Genomic DNA, 16,340 nt, shown 5'->3' with positions numbered 1-16,340 from the left:
ATTCCTAATGGAGTGAATTTGAGCAGTCATAAATGGCTCAGCACTCTATAAAACGGCAGCTGAAGGATTTTCCTCCTGTCTCTGTGTGAACAGAGCACGGCTCTGCGGTGGCTTCTCTTGATTAGCCCTGACTCCATTAGACCAGGCTTTATCGTAAGGTTTGCAGAGACTCTAAAGCTGTTAATTGAACGGCCTGCTGTTTTATTCCAGCTGCTAGACGGCTCTCATTGACCACCTCCCACACTCACCGCACCGTCCACTGAAGGACAATAGTGGGAGTGCAGTGGTCAAGTTTTGATCAGCTCTCTAGTGCTGTAGGTTTAATTCTCACATTATTACTGCAACCCACGAGCACAGAACTGCACTAGAAGAGAGACTTTACAGACGAAGAACTGTTAAACCAATCAGTGCTGCTATTATTAGTGAGTTAGCAGCAAGCCAGTGCTGGAGAAGCCAGCCAACATGAGACCCCCTGAATACCAGGGGGGATTTTACACACTGGCTGCAACTATTTTTGTAATCGATTAGTTGGTCCATTATAACTTCAGTTAATCAATTAGCTGAGAAAACCTGCAAATCTTAGGCTGGAAATTATGTTTCATTCAGCAAATTTATTCTTCCTTTATAAAAAACTAAACATCTACTGTATCTTCTTATTCATATTTTATAAAAAGAGCTTTTATCAAGGACACTGCAACAGATTTCCTGCATCGCTCCTGGAAGCTATTTTTGAAAAGTGCAGGAAGAATATAAGAACAACGCATCCAGGGAAGCAGGAGGCCAAAACCTGGAGGAAAACACTTAAACCATCCGAGCTGGTCTGTGTGCATTAGACTAAAGGCAGCACTGTTATCTGCAACTTTGAAACAAGCAGATTCAAACTGCAGCTCATCTTCAGCCAGCGCTGCTTATTCTACCCACATGGAAAAAAATTTCTGGACATTTATTTTTATATATTTGAACATTTCAAATACATTGCAGTCCTTGTCTAAATACATTCCAACTACTAAAAGGTAGTTCCGAATATATTGCCATATTAATCAAATATATTTTAAAATGTATGGGGAAACATTACACACAGAAATGTACCATGCAAAAATAAATACATGTATGAAAATAGCTAAAATCCTGTCTAATGCATTTTACTGTCTGATACCTTTTGAAAGGACTTTATTTTCCAGTATCTTAATTTTAAATATTAGAAAATAAACCTTTAACAAGACAAACGTGAATGTTGTAGGTACCAATACTCTTGAAAATGCAGTTATGATTTTATATCTTGTTAATTTGAAACACATTTCATGAGAGTGTCTTACTGCATACGTACATGGTTAATGTAAAGTCAGTACTGTCGTCGAGCTCCTGCAGATGGTGTTGCACGAGGATGATCGGCCTATAAATAACAATGTGTGTGACGGCATTCATGGATTGAGAAGAGGTGGTACAGTGCAGTCAATGTCTCGTTTGATGTGTGGAAAATGAAAATGGGTCACGAAGCAGATTTTAATGATCGGCATAAAGGAGTGACTGCATTTGGGTGTGCCAAAGGCCCCAGTGTGAAGGAAGTAGCTGTGTTTGCAGGTGTATCGATGCATGCGGCCATAAGGTCCACCAACAGTAGCAAAATTCCTAGTCTACAGGAAATTCTCACCAGAATTATGGCCAAAAGACACAACAGGACAGGGACCGCTGGTGTGTTTTACAGCTTGCTTCGAGACAAGAATTGCTTCTAGAAGTCAAAACATGTTCTTCACAACCAATTTCCGAAAGAACTCTCTGCAAGAAACTGCATATCATGAACATCTGAAGCAGAGCAGCACGCAAGAGGCCTCAGGAAGCCTTCGATGAGGCCAGCATGCAATTTGTGGTTTAAGCTTGAGGAGCTCTGATGTTCTGGGGGCGTTTTAACTATGTAGAAATGGGCTCTTTGGTTGAGGTGAGTGCTGACATTGAGCTGCTAGACAACCTGGTGTTGCCTTTTGCTCATCATCTTATGGAGAAATATCACATTCCCATTATTCCAAGGCTGCAGATGGGACTGACTGGCATGGGGAAACATTCAGGTGTGTTCACACATCTGGACTGGCCCACAGAAATCCCCAGATTTGAATCCTCTTGAAAATCTGTGGGACAAACTGGAGCAGTGAGTAAGATGCCAGGGAAGGATCCACGGAATCTGGCTGAACTGCGCAATTCTTTGATGCAGGAGTGGCTGAACACTGATTTCACCCACATCCACTAACTTGCCCGGTCCAGGCCAAATCAAATCGCAGCTGTTGTTCATGCTGGAGGAGGTATTACATGTTATTATGTACATTTCAGTCACTGGTGACATATAAATGCATTTTAAACATATTTAACCAATACTTTTTTTTAGCCATTTTCATACTTTGCAAAATATATTTGATAAATGCATTTGGAATGTATTTTTTCCATGTGTGTATCTGCTCAACTCGAACATGATCTGCAGAAAGGCAGACGCTGTGATGCTGTGTTTACCTTCCACTGCAGTTTTAATTGGATATTAGTATCTCACTGAGCCGAGTTTCTGCCGTGGGTGTATAATCTCTCTCACACTCACACCTGATGGTCATGCTGCACGCTGAGCTCGGCTCACACATCGTAGAGGAAACGGTCCTTTTACATTGACAACGTGATTCATTGCCAAGAGTCATTTATTATGGATCAATGTTCAGTATAAGTCATTCTCCACTTGGAGTGGAAATCCAGGTGGATACATTTTTAAAACACTAAGTAATCTTAATATGTTCATTAAGATCTATTAGCATATACACTGATCAGGCATTATGACCACCTCTTTGTTTCTACGCTGTGTGTTGCGCTGGTCTGAGTGGATCAAACACAGCAGTGCTGCTGGAGTTTTTAAACACCTCAGTGTTGCTGCTGGACTGATAGTCCACCAACCAAAAATATCCAGCCAACAGCGTCCTGTGAGCAGCGTCCTGTGACCACTGATGAAGGACCAGAGGACGACAAACACAAATTGTGCAGCAGCAGATGAGCTGTCATCTCTGACTTTACATCTACAAGGTGGACCGACGAGGTAGGAGTGTCTAATAGGGTGGACAGTGAGTGGACACAGTGTTTAAAAACTCCAGCAGCACTGCTGTGTCTGTTACACTCAGACCAGCACAACCACCCAAATAGTACCTGCTCTGTGAGGGTCCATGGAGGTCCTGACCACTGAAGAACAGGGTAAAAGGGGGTAACAAAGTATCAGAAACAGATGGACTACAGTCTGTAACTGTAGAACTACAAAGTGCAGCTATACAGTAAGTGGAGCTGATAAAATGGACAATGAGTGTAGAAACAAGGAGGTGGTCAGAATGTTACGCCTGATATTTTTATGCAGAAAGTTTAATTCCAAACACGTTTTACAGTCACTGGTGTTTTATGGATATGGTGTAACACCAGTGACAGTGACTCCAGTGACATTCTGGTTAAAACTGAGAATTCTGTAAATTGGCCGACTCGTTGATGGTCAGGTGACCTTGGGTAACTATTTAAAATAAGTAATAAAATGATTTGCCATTATATTGACAAAAATTTGATTAAACAGCCATTAAAGCACATAAAACTGGTGATACATAGACGTTCTGAGCTGCCTGATATATAAGAATTTATGAGTAATTAAACTCAATAAAATGATTAATTAAATATTGTGAGCTAGTGTGACTCGCCATCTCACGCCTTGAGACGCTTCCTCTCTGATGAGCCTCGACTCAAAGAAGCAGTTTAATAGGGCTGGAAATACTGTGATAAAATGTAAAATAAGAGTCCTGATAACACCACTGACCAAAACCTCTGAGGCAAATACATTTTTAAATAAATTCATCTTTTTAATGACAAAAAAAATAAACACGAATCTGTTTTATACAAGTTTCTAAGTTAAAGCTCTTAAAAATACTCTTTTCTATTAAAAATGGTTGAAAGTTGGTTTTGTGACTAGCTGTTTTTCAGATGCAGAGCGACTATGAAACAGGATAAAAAAGAAAAATCAGAGAAATAATAATAGAAAAGTGCTATTTAATCTTAGTGACCTGGTTTCCCCTCCAAACAGAGGAAGATTCGGTTACATTCGGCTAAAATCTGCCATTTTTTCTTCTGTAAAAGATTTTTTTCTTTCTGCAAATCAAGACTGAACACATATGAACATATGAATGAAAAGTTCAGCATCTGCTCTGTCCACGTCGTTTCTTCAGTGAACCACAAATCAGAAATAATTCAGCAGTGTGTGAGAGCGTCACACCAGAAGTCAATGGAAATCCTGCGCCCACAGCAGGTGGTAACAGGTGCAGCTTCACTTCCCACACGGCACGCCTCAAAGCCTTCAGCCCAGATGGAGCACGATTACTAACGTCCTTTAAAGTCAGATCAGTTACAGGCAGATCCTGATTCTGTATTCATTCACAGACAAGCGTTTGCTGCTCCTGTACAGGTATGGGGCCCTCTAGAAATATTGGCACCTTAGCTAAGTGGGAAAACTGTAATGAAAGAGTGCGGAAGGCTGCGGGTGAAAGTGTGAGCGAGCGTTAACAGTGTTGCTCTATTAAAATCACAGCAGGGGTCAGAGAACAGGCAGATAACATCACAGCCAAATGAATGTAGAATCAAAATGAGCAGTCATAGTGAGGACACTACCTGAGAGAACTGGAGCTAGAACCAAAACACTGGATCCAAGAAATAAAGCCTTGCTGGAGCCAGGTTAGTTCTACCTGGGCTGCTCTGTCATTTCAGTGATTAAGGACAGGATCTATGACTTTGATTTTAATCCAGTATGAATCTGCAGTGTGTGTAGTTTTACAGTCTGACGGTAATAATTATGGAGCGATTTTAATCCAGTATGAATCTGCAGTGTGTGTAGTTTTACGGTCTGACGGTAATAATTATGGAGCGATTTTAATCCAGTATGAATCTGCAGTGTGTGTAGTTTTACGGTCTGACGGTAATAATTATGGAGCGATTTTAATCCAGTATGAATCTGCAGTGTGTGTAGTTTTACGGTCTGACGGTAATAATTGTGGAGCGATTTTAATCCAGTATGAATCTGCAGTGTGTGTAGTTTTACGGTCTGACGGTAATAATTATGGAGCGATTTTAATCCAGTATGAATCTGCAGTGTGTGTAGTTTTACAGTCTGACGGTAATAATTGTGGAGCGATTTTAATCCAGTATGAATCTGCAGTGTGTGTAGTTTTACGGTCTGACAGTAATAATTATGGAGCGATTTTAATCCAGTATGAATCTGCAGTGTGTGTAGTTTTACAGTCTGACGGTAATAATTATGGAGCGATTTTAATCCAGTATGAATCTGCAGTGTGTGTAGTTTTACAGTCTGACGGTAATAATTATGGAGCGATTTTAATCCAGTATGAATCTGCAGTGTGTAGTTTTACGGTCTGACGGTAATAATTATGGAGCGATTTTAATCCAGTATGAATCTGCAGTGTGTGTAGTTTTACGGTCTGACGGTAATAATTGTGGAGCGATTTTAATCCAGTATGAATCTGCAGTGTGTGTAGTTTTACAGTCTGACGGTAATAATTGTGGAGCGATTTTAATCCAGTATGAATCTGCAGTGTGTGTAGTTTTACGGTCTGACGGTAATAATTATGGAGCGATTTTAATCCAGTATGAATCTGCAGCGTGTGTAGTTTTACAGTCTGACGGTAATAATTATGGAGCGATTTTAATCCGGTATGAATCTGCAGTGTGTGTAGTTTTACAGTCTGACGGTAATAATTGTGGAGCGATTTTAATCCAGTATGAATCTGCAGTGTGTGTAGTATTACAGTCTGACGGTAATAATTATGGAGCGATTTTAATCCAGTATGAATCTGCAGTGTGTGTAGTTTTACAGTCTGACGGTAATAATTATGGAGCGATTTTAATCCAGTATGAATCTGCAGTGTGTGTAGTTTTACGGTCTGACGGTAATAATTATGGAGCGATTTTAATCCAGTATGAATCTGCAGTGTGTGTAGTTTTACGGTCTGGCGGTAATAATTATGGAGCGATTTTAATCCAGTATGAATCTGCAGAGTGTGTAGTTTTACGGTCTGGCGGTAATAATTATGGAGCGATTTTAATCCAGTATGAATCTGCAGCATGTGTAGTTTTACGGTCTGACGGTAATAATTATGGAGCGATTTTAATCCAGTATGAATCTGCAGAGTGTGTAGTTTTACGGTCTGACGGTAATAATTATGGAGCGATTTTAATCCAGTATGAATCTGCAGCGTGTAGTTTTACAGTCTGACGGTAATAATTGCGGAGCGATTTTAATCCGGTATGAATCTGCAGTGTGTGTAGTTTTACGGTCTGACGGTAATAATTATGGAGCGATTTTAATCCAGTATGAATCTGCAGTGTGTGTAGTTTTACAGTCTGACGGTAATAATTATGGAGCGATTTTAATCCAGTATGAATCTGCAGTGTGTGTAGTTTTACAGTCTGACGGTAATAATTATGGAGCGATTTTAATCCGGTATGAATCTGCAGTGTGTGTAGTTTTACAGTCTGACGGTAATAATTATGGAGCGATTTTAATCCAGTATGAATCTGCAGTGTGTGTAGTTTTACAGTCTGACGGTAATAATTATGGAGCGATTTTAATCCAGTATGAATCTGCAGTGTGTGTAGTTTTACAGTCTGACGGTAATAATTGTGGAGTGATTTTAATCCAGTATGAATCTGCAGTGTGTGTAGTTTACGGTCTGACGGTAATAATTGCGGAGCGACTTTAATCCGGTATGAATCTGCAGTGTGTGTAGTTTTACGGTCTGACGGTAATAATTATGGAGCGATTTTAATCCAGTATGAATCTGCAGTGTGTGTAGTTTACGGTCTGACGGTAATAATTGCGGAGCGACTTTAATCCGGTATGAATTAATTGTTTTCTGTCCCTTTTTAAATGTGTCCTGAAGTCTGTTTGTTATCATACTTCATACTGCGTGTTGTTACATATGGTCTGAAATCATCGTGAGACTACAGTTTGGGCCTCATCAGTCATATGCCAGGTTTTATCGATGTTTCTGTTTTTCTAATGTTTTATTTTCCACTAAAACTAGCAGAAAACAGCATGCTGAAGGCAGAGGACGGGTTAACATACTTTCACTTAGAAAATCAACACCACGTGGAATTAGACCAGGGTTTTCATTTCCGCACTGCAGAGTAACTCCAGAAATGGTGAGGCTGTGTCAGACCTGCGCTGGTTACGAGAGGAACCCTGCGTCCTTCTGACTGAACACCCTCACTTCAACCTCGCGTCTCTCAGTAAATCTGCCTTCTTTCACCTCCGCGCTGCTGCCGGCTGTCTTTGTCAATCCCTGAATTTAAACCCTGTAACCTTCACAGATCCGAAGGAGAGTAGTTTTGATTTTTATTCCTCCTGTTATTTGAGCTTATAAAGCAGCCTTGGCTCAGAGAACAGCACTACTACTACTACTGGTCTGCTTATATAGTACCGCTCTCATCAATGATTAAATAAACAGTGTCTGCTTATAACAATTTCTGATAGGTGGTCTTGTTGCTAACATGCATTTTAATGACCCAGTAGGCCTGTATCTTATATTTTTCATGAGCTTTATTTTCCCCTGAGGTCCATTTATAACATGTGCTTTTATGTAGTCATAATTCATTTTCACATGATTATTTTACCATCCTGTCTTTAGCTCTTCGAATTACTGCGCCTTTGAGGCTGACATATGTAAATGAGCTCTGTTCCAACTGGCTGTGTCTCATTCAAAAGGCAAGACGAGGCCTAAACACTCCTTATAACTTTCATTACGTCTTTACTTTGTCTTCCTTACCGTTATGTTTATTTTTCTTGTGTTTATTTAAATTTTCTGCACTTTTTATTTTACATTTATTTATATAGTGCTTTGAAAATAATTAAATAAAAGCTGCCTTGCCTTCAGTGTGAGTGGGTGGGGCTAAACTGCTCCAGGCTGAAGAGGCAGGTTTATGCAAATGCAGTTTTTTGTGGCCTGCTTAGTTTTCACTTATGGACTTTATGGACTGATATGTGAAACAATATTCACAATATATGTGAAATAATGTTTACATGATACCAACCCTTTAAAAAAAACAACCCTTTAAAACTTTAAAATCAACAACAGGTAAAATGAAATCATCTCCCATGTTCGCCCTGGAGTGCCATTCACAGCCTGAACTGCTGTTTACCTTCAATAGCGAAGGGCTTGCCCACGGTCAGCAGCTTGCAGTCAGCATCTATGGACACCTCGTAGTCCAGCAGGGCTTTGTCCATGATGAAGGCGTCCAACTGAGCAGGATCTGTCCTTCAACACAACGAGAGCAGAGGGGTCAGACAGGTGTACACGGCTAATGAGCTGCGAAGAATTACAGGCAGATGTTTGACTAAATATCTTCAGCTTCACAGCTGCAATATTCATATTTATTATTTTACTGCAGCTCTAATCAAAACCACCTGATCATCAGGAGCTCCCGACTGTTCTTCAGCTACACTCTTGGAAATAACCGTCACTGGGTCAGGGCCCCTCTGGCCACTGGGGTGGGATCCTCAAGGCTCCTTAGTCCCTTTAGTCAGGGAGCATAACTGAACCCTAATCCACTGAAATGATGTGTTCTAAGCTGTACTGACTCCACACGCCCCGCCTCGCCTCGCCTCCAGGCTTTTATTCTACTGTTCTGTTTTAAAACATTCAGTTATGAAAAGGAACAAATACCAACTTTTCACCTGGAGAAACTGATTTAAGCTTCACACTCAGACCTTAAACCCACTGTTACATTTACATTGTTTGTACCTTGATGAGCGAGAAACGTATCTGAACAGAACCTTCATTAGTAACAATGCACAGTGAGTCACATTAGCAGTGTGGACAGAATTAAAAAACGCTCACAGTACGAAACTTTGTTTACGTCACATCTTCATCAGTCATAATGATCCCAATAATGACATATATGATAATAAAGAAAAAAAGGGAAGGACCAAAGGTGTGTCTAGCTGCTTTTTTAGCCCCCCTAGTAATAAGATTAAAAGGTCGTCCTGTTTTGTTGCACTTGTACTTTTGCCGCCAACAATCCCACAATCCCAAAAATGATCATTATCCAAAAAGTGGACATTTGGCCTCCCCCCAATGTCCATCACTTGTTATAAAAGTTGACTTTGTTTGCTTACAAAGACAAAAAATCTAATTTGCTTTCAGTTTAGTAAATGATGCACAAATGCATTAATAATATATATTACAATGAGGGACAACTGCAAGGAAATTGCATCTTATGGCTGCTGTGAGAAAGGGGTAACTTTGTTAACAAACAAAAAAATACTAATATAAAGAAATGAAGAAAAATTACAGCTAATTAAATATTCCTGGAATTATAAATTGAATTATAAAAACGGGGTCATGCATTTCTCTTAATCAGTTTCTTCATGTTGAAGAATCTCATCTGGCTTCCTGTAGGATGGATAATCGAGATCCTGGCAGATAGAACTCTTATATAACCAGCATCCAGCAACATCTGACAATAGAACCTGCCGAGGAGACCAATCTGACAGAACGGTGGTGCAGAGTTTCTGGCGTTGTGGAGGTTTTTGGCCCAGGATGTGAGCGGTAAAGATGCTGACCGTGTTATACGTCTCTGGAGGAGGGAGCCGGGGTGGTTTTGACACGAGAGGAAAAAACAGCATCAGTCATAAAAAAGAGAGAAAGTGCAGAAATACTTCACTGCGAGCGCATGAGGCAGAGAGATAGCGACAGAGAGGCAGCGAGAGAGCGATAGATTGAGGGAGACTGAGGAAAGGAGGGGGTGTTCTCTGGGGAATTTTTGGTCTCTGCTGAACAGAGAGAACCTTTGGCCTTCTGCGGTGGGTTTAGAGGATGGGGGGGCACTGCCGCCGACTCTTTAGCAATCTAGAGGCTGCTCAGGTCGTGTTTCTCTCAGGGGCGAATGGAGACCGACTTACAAGTGTCAGGATTACGAGAGCAGCTGCTTGTTCCAGCCGCCTTTCTCCTCTCACGCTGCATTTATTTGAGAGCCGGGATCTGCGCGTTGCCTCTAGTTCCTCTTTTGGGAAGAGGAGAGTGATTCTGCCGAGACCCCAGGGTAAACACATAAGAGCTCTTAACAGAATAAACAAACAAATAAATAAATAAAACTTCCACCTCTTCAAGCTCTGCTGGGCTCTTTGTAAAACCGAAGGATGATGCTCGCAGGCCTCGCTTAGACTATCAAGCATCTATTTCTGCCTTTTAATCTGCTCCTCTCCTTTAATGCTGGGATGCTTGGATGGTGCTTTTATCCAACAAAGCAGGAATTCTTTAATCCTTTATTTCGTTCTTTTTGAATAGGATACATAAATACAAAACTACAGTTTCAGCTGTTATTTACTGATATACAGATGTAGATGAGACAGCTAACAGTATGACACCTTTTGCAGACCACTCACTCTACTTTGTGATGCTTTTACCACAGCTTCTTTCAGTTTTCTGGGGGGAAGGGATTTCCATTCAGTCTTCTTATCAGTCATGTGAGCCAAAACAGATTAAGGTTTGGTGACTGACTTGGCCAGTCTAATTTCCCCTGATGAAGTCCTTTGCTGTGTTGGCAGTGTGTTTAGGATCATTGTCTTGGTGTTCGATGAAGTTCCTCCTGATTAGATTGAAAGCAATTCTCTGTAAACTGGCAAACAGAATGCTTCTGCAATCATTTTGCTGCTACCAACACGATCTACTTCATCAATACGGATTAGTGAGCCCATTTCAGAAGCAGCCATGCGAGCCTGAGCCATGACGCTACCTCCACCATGCTTCACCAATGTATGTTTTGGATCATGAGCACATAATTTCTTTCTCCAAATGTTGGTCTTTCCATCACTGTAGCAGAGGTTCTGGAAGTTTTGTGGCTTTTGTGGCTTTGTGTCTTTCTTGAATTCCAATCTGGCCTTCTAATTTTTATGCCTAATGTTTGGTTTGCATTTTGTGGAATGGCCTCTATACGTCTGCTCTTAAAGTCTTCTAAGAAAGGTGGATTGTGACGCCTTCACCCCTTGCCTTGTGGAGGTTGTTGACTGTTGTTTTTAGGTTTTTCTTCACAGCTCTCACAATGTTCCTTTCATCAACTGCTGCTGTTTTCCTTCACCAACCCCTTTGCTGTCTGGTAGTTAGTACACCAGTGGTTTCTTTCTGTTTCAGGAGGTTGAAGATTGTAGTGGCTTTGATTGATTTTCCTCCTTCTCTCAGCTTCAAAACAGTTTGCTTTTCTCCCTTGAACAGCTTCAATTGTTCTTTATGTAAGTTTTAACCTCTTCACAGGTGAGAGCCATGGCTCCATCAAAGAGTAGACATTCAGAGCTATTCATTGCTGAAACAATCAATTTAAGAAACAGCTGTCAGTTGCCAAGTTGGGTGGGTTTAAACAAAAGGTGGCATATTTAAATTCTTTAACACACCTAGATATAAATATGAGGAGATAAAAGCTCATAGTAATAAAAAGTTCATATCCATCTTTTGATCTCAAACCAAAATGCCTTCTGTGTATTGTCAAAATAAAGGAATTGGGCTTTCTATTACTACTGGGGGACACTGCATGAATAGGAACATACTATCATACTATATAAGTAAAAAATATTATTATTATCATCATCATTATTCAAAAGCTTGGAATGATCCATTATATAAAAAAAATTATTTAGAGAACCAAAAGTGCTTCCTCTACGATATCACTCCAAAAGCTTTTCAAAAATAAAGGCTCTTGGCTTGGACGCAGGGTTCACAGCAAAAATTCTCATTCATATCATTCTGGGGCAGTCGTGGGCTGGAGGTTACTGAGGTGACTGAGGTGTCCTTGAGCAAGACACCTAACCCCCAACTGCTCCCCGGACGCTGCGGATTGGGCTGCCCACCGCTCTGGGCAAGTGTGCTCACTGCCCCCTAGTGTGTGTGTGCTCACTGTATGTGGTGTTTCACTTCACAGATGGGTTAAATGCGGAGGTGAAATTTCCCCATTGTGGGACTAATAAGGGTATCTTAATTAATTAATTAATCAATCAATTAATTAATTAATTAATTAATTAATTAATGTGGAGGATCTTTAAAAAGTAACAATGTCATCAACAGTAATGGTTCTATCTACTGAAAGGTTGTTTAGGGACCCAAAAGTGGTTCTGCAGTGGTGTCACTCCAAAGAACCCTTTCTGGCACCTATATTTTTGGGAATGTGCCTGCTTTGTTACTCCCTTCCTCTGGGATATAGACCGTGAAATCTATCAAGCTGCTATGTTTGACCCTGGACCTTGTGACAAATCACCAGGCGAACTGTAGCTCCATGGTAGACTGATCACCTGGTGCTGCTACTCCAACCTGGCACTGTTTGCACTCTTATTATCAGATAAGAAGTTCTGGGAACCATCTAGAAATACTGACATTCAGAAATCTTTTCACAACAAAAGCCTGCTTGATTATATACAGCACACTGCAAAAGTCAGGACACACCCTTCATTTGCTTAATTTCTGATTTTACAGAAAATTACACACGAGTCTCAATGACTAAATAAACACGGTCTCCAGTATTCAGCTCCTCAAAGAATCTGCAGACACGCCTCCAAAGCTCAGTCTTAGAAGCTGGTTGATGATTTTCTGAAGTAGCTTCTTTGTTTGATGAGTCCTTTTCTCAGCGAGGTTCTTCTTGATCAGCTACACGTCCTTTCAGACCCACAGTGCTGAGTGGTCTTCTCACAGTGGAAGGATGGACAGAAACACCTCTGGATGTTTTCAGATCTGAAGCAACTTGATTTTCTCCTCTCTCTCAGAGATCAAAGCTTTAAGTGCTGTTTATCTGATGGGGGCAATTTTGGGGTTGACCCGCTCTTCCAGGTGGTTGTTAGAGGACTCATTTTCTCTGGACCTTTAATCAGTTTTTGAACTCCAGATCTGGAGACTCCGTGTCTCTCAGAAACCTCAGAATAATCTCCTGAAAAATGAACAAGTTTTAATAACAGCTGAAATTTTAATTGGAAATGAAACTAATGGCGCTTGCATAGTACTCTGCACAACTTATGAGACCTCAGTAAAGCATTTCCAAAACTCGAATGTAAGGAACGATCAAAAGAGCAGCCTGTATTTCCAACGCAAAGACCCGGAGTAAATCTCTAAGAGCTCTTCAGGGCGTCGAGTACAGTCTTGTCGGTCTCTGGTTGGATGTGGGTTGTGATTGCATCATACGCTTCACTATGTTCTGATCAGTGGCTCCTGGGCATCTCACGCTGGACACTGCAATTACTCAACGAAACTCCCTCTCTGCATTCTTGAAGATATGGATCAAAGTCTTAGTTCTGCTGCTTTATTTCTCTGGGACCTTGCTGTGCATGACGAGTGTGCAATGCTCTCCTCTTGGGTTTCTGTGGTTTTAGTCGCTCTTGTTGATGGCTGTTTTTTTTTTTTTTCTTCAGTGAACGCTGAAATAACTGCGGTTGCTGCAGGAGCTCCAGCGCCTCACAGTATTCGGTCATTTCCGGGAAAAGTTTATTCACCCAGACAGCATCTCATAACAGCAGAGTTTTGATCTACCATCTGAATGTAATACACTTTCCCCCATTTGGTAAAATCTAATTTGCTGCAGTGAGCTGATAGCTAACTCACACCCAGGCCTACTGTGATAAGAGGTTGGCAAAGAGAGAGAGAGAGAGCCAGAGAGAGAAAGACAGAGGGAGAGGACACAGAGGGAGAGCGAGAGAGAGAGCGAGAGAGAGAGCAAGAGAGAGACAGACAGAGAGACAGACAGAGACACAGAGACAGAGACAGAGACAGAGACAGAGAGAGAGAGAGAGAGAGAGAGAGAGAGAGAGAGAGAGAGAGAGAGAGACACAGAGAGAGAGACACAAAGAGAGAGAGAGAGACACAAAGAGAGAGAGAGAGACACAAAGAGAGAGAGAGAGAGAGAGACACACAGAGAGAGAGCGAGAGCGAGAGCGAGAGCGAGACAGAGCGAGAGCGAGAGCGAGAGCGAGAGCGAGACAGAGCGAGAGACAGAGCGAGAGCGAGAGCGAGAGCGAGAGCGAGAGCGAGCACTACTTACAGCAATACTGTGAGCAGTGTCATATTAAAGCACATACTGTGTTCGACAAGCTGCCGCTGTACTTTCTATTCATCCTGATCCAAGTTTAGACACTTTTCCTTCTTTTGAACCTAATTAATGTTTGATTTGGTGTTTAGCAGATTATCCGTATATTATAATCGGCTCAATGTTAATCCTTTGTGTACAAAATATTTATCTTCAACTCTCAGCTTCACGTTCATCAGAGCAGCTTCTTTGGAACGAGCAGGTTTTGGATACATGACGATTTGACAGTTTTTATTTCTAAACTATTGATTGAAGCTCATATCGAAACTCTTGACCCAAAGCTGCTTCATGCCGAGTCCCAATCCAGGGGCTGCATTTGAAGGCCGATTGGATCCAACGTATCCCAAGGATCATTGCGTGCTGGTGAGGATTCAAGAACATAGCGCCGTCAGCAGAGGATTGAACGGCGGCTGAGGAGACACTTTAAATGTAAATATTGGGTTTAAACAAAATCTCATCAGTAGCTGCCGGTGAAGCATCTTCAGCATTAATAAATGAAAGAAAAAAATTTGAAGTTTCCGTTTTTAACTTTAAAGAACTGCTAAAGAACAGCAGCGTTTTGTGATGCAGCTGTAAGGGCGGGAACAGCGCTGCTGCGAGGTCTAAGGACACGTCTTCGTAGACCACGTCCTTCTAAGGATCCAGCCCCCAAATTGGGACACACTGACTATTTTTGCCATTTATGATAGTCACTACGTCAGATTAGGTAACAATAGTGCAGTGAATTTGTGCCGTGTCTTGGTCAGGAGACTGACGGCATTACAGTTTGACACCAACTAATTATCGTCCATGCTGAGCTTTTTGGGTTGGCCGTTTGGGTAACACTACTTCATAGCTATGATGCGGCCTGGACTGGCTGCTTGAGTGATGGTGTATTGTGGCTATGAGGCTGCCTGGACTGCGGACTTATTGTCACCTACCTCACAGATACATGGCTGCTGGACTGGCTGCTAGGTAAATGCTGTACCTCAACTGTGGAGCTGCCTGGACTGGTAGTGTCCAGCTGCGTGGGCAGTGCTACACTGCAGCTATGAGGTCTCTCAGGCCGGCTGCCTGAGTGACGCTACACTGCAGCTATGAGGCTGGCGTGACTGGACTGGTGGCTGAAGGAAAAAGCTCCCCCTTCATGGCTGGGAACATTTTGGCCCTCGAGGCTTGTGACGCACTGTAGTTGCGGAGAGAGATTTTCCTCCACAACTAAAGACTCTTTTTGGGCTAAGTGACTCTATATTGTGATCATTGTAGTCATAGCTGTTGGAAAGTTGTGTGTTCTGTGTTGTTATTTTCTGATCTTTTCGTAAAGCATCCTCGGGTTTGAGCGAGGCACTATATAAATATTTTATTTTTTATATATTTTATAACAATGATAAATTATGTTCTTGCTCGAGTTTGCTCGTCATCGGGGAGGCGGGTCAAGAAACTGTCAATCAGAAATGCTGTGTGTGTGATGTTGGTGGATGTGCTCTGAAAAGAAAAAGAAAAAGCGATTGTGGAGCTGTTCCTGTGTGTCATGAAGAGGGCAGTATGGACTCTTCATACTTCAAGGAGAACTTGAGGTAATGAACATGTTAACAGGTAAAGAACGTTTTATATATAAGGCTCGCTCTATATAAACAGACGCTATAAAGGTTCTGTTTCTCGCCAGCATTCATCTTGTTGGACTCTTTTTGGACCATTTCGTTGTTCCTCCTGAGAGCTGCAGTGTCCATCTTTCTCTTTGCTGTGTTTACATATTTGTGCCAGAGGGAGCTCTGATGTCCTATCGGTTAATGTCAAGGAATGAGTTGTCGACGTCATCAAACTAGTTGGAAAATATTCTGACATGCTAGACTCTCCGTCAGGGTGCCGTGGGACGTCCCGGATGCCACATCGCTGTTCATTGATCCTGACACTCATTTTTTTCTGAAATTTGTCAGTTATGACACAATTGTGCCAAAATCAGCCTGAATTCATGTAGTCTGATGCTGGTATTAAATACCTGAAAGGTTTGACATCACAACAAGGGGAGTGAATGCCTATGTTAATATTTCCAGATTTTTTCCACTAGATAAGAATCATTAGTGGGATTGCACTGGATCCATATCAGTATCAGGGCTGATACTGGCACTTAAACGCAGTACCAATATCACTGATACCATGAGCAGTCGCACAGACTCAATACAGTGGATGGGACTTGGCGGTGGCGTGTGCCGACATCTGTGACAGCAGTTTTTGGTGGG

At 41.6% G+C, this 16,340-nt stretch overlaps 1 protein-coding gene across 2 annotated transcripts in view; it reads right to left on the bottom strand.

Annotated features, from left to right (window-relative positions):
* Positions 1-16,340, bottom strand: part of grin3ba (glutamate receptor, ionotropic, N-methyl-D-aspartate 3Ba) — a 141,805-nt gene that overhangs the window by 32,151 nt on the left and 93,314 nt on the right. For both annotated transcript variants that reach the window (XM_037546632.1, XM_037546633.1), the window contains exon 6: positions 8,206-8,321. In XM_037546632.1, coding sequence (XP_037402529.1) covers positions 8,206-8,321 — 116 coding nt within the window. The remainder of the gene's footprint in view (positions 1-8,205; positions 8,322-16,340) is intronic.

This window comes from Pygocentrus nattereri, chromosome 17, assembly GCF_015220715.1.
Source record: "Pygocentrus nattereri isolate fPygNat1 chromosome 17, fPygNat1.pri, whole genome shotgun sequence".
In the NCBI taxonomy this organism is placed as follows: domain Eukaryota; kingdom Metazoa; phylum Chordata; class Actinopteri; order Characiformes; family Serrasalmidae; genus Pygocentrus; species Pygocentrus nattereri.
This window is presented reverse-complemented; position numbering and strand designations above follow the sequence as displayed.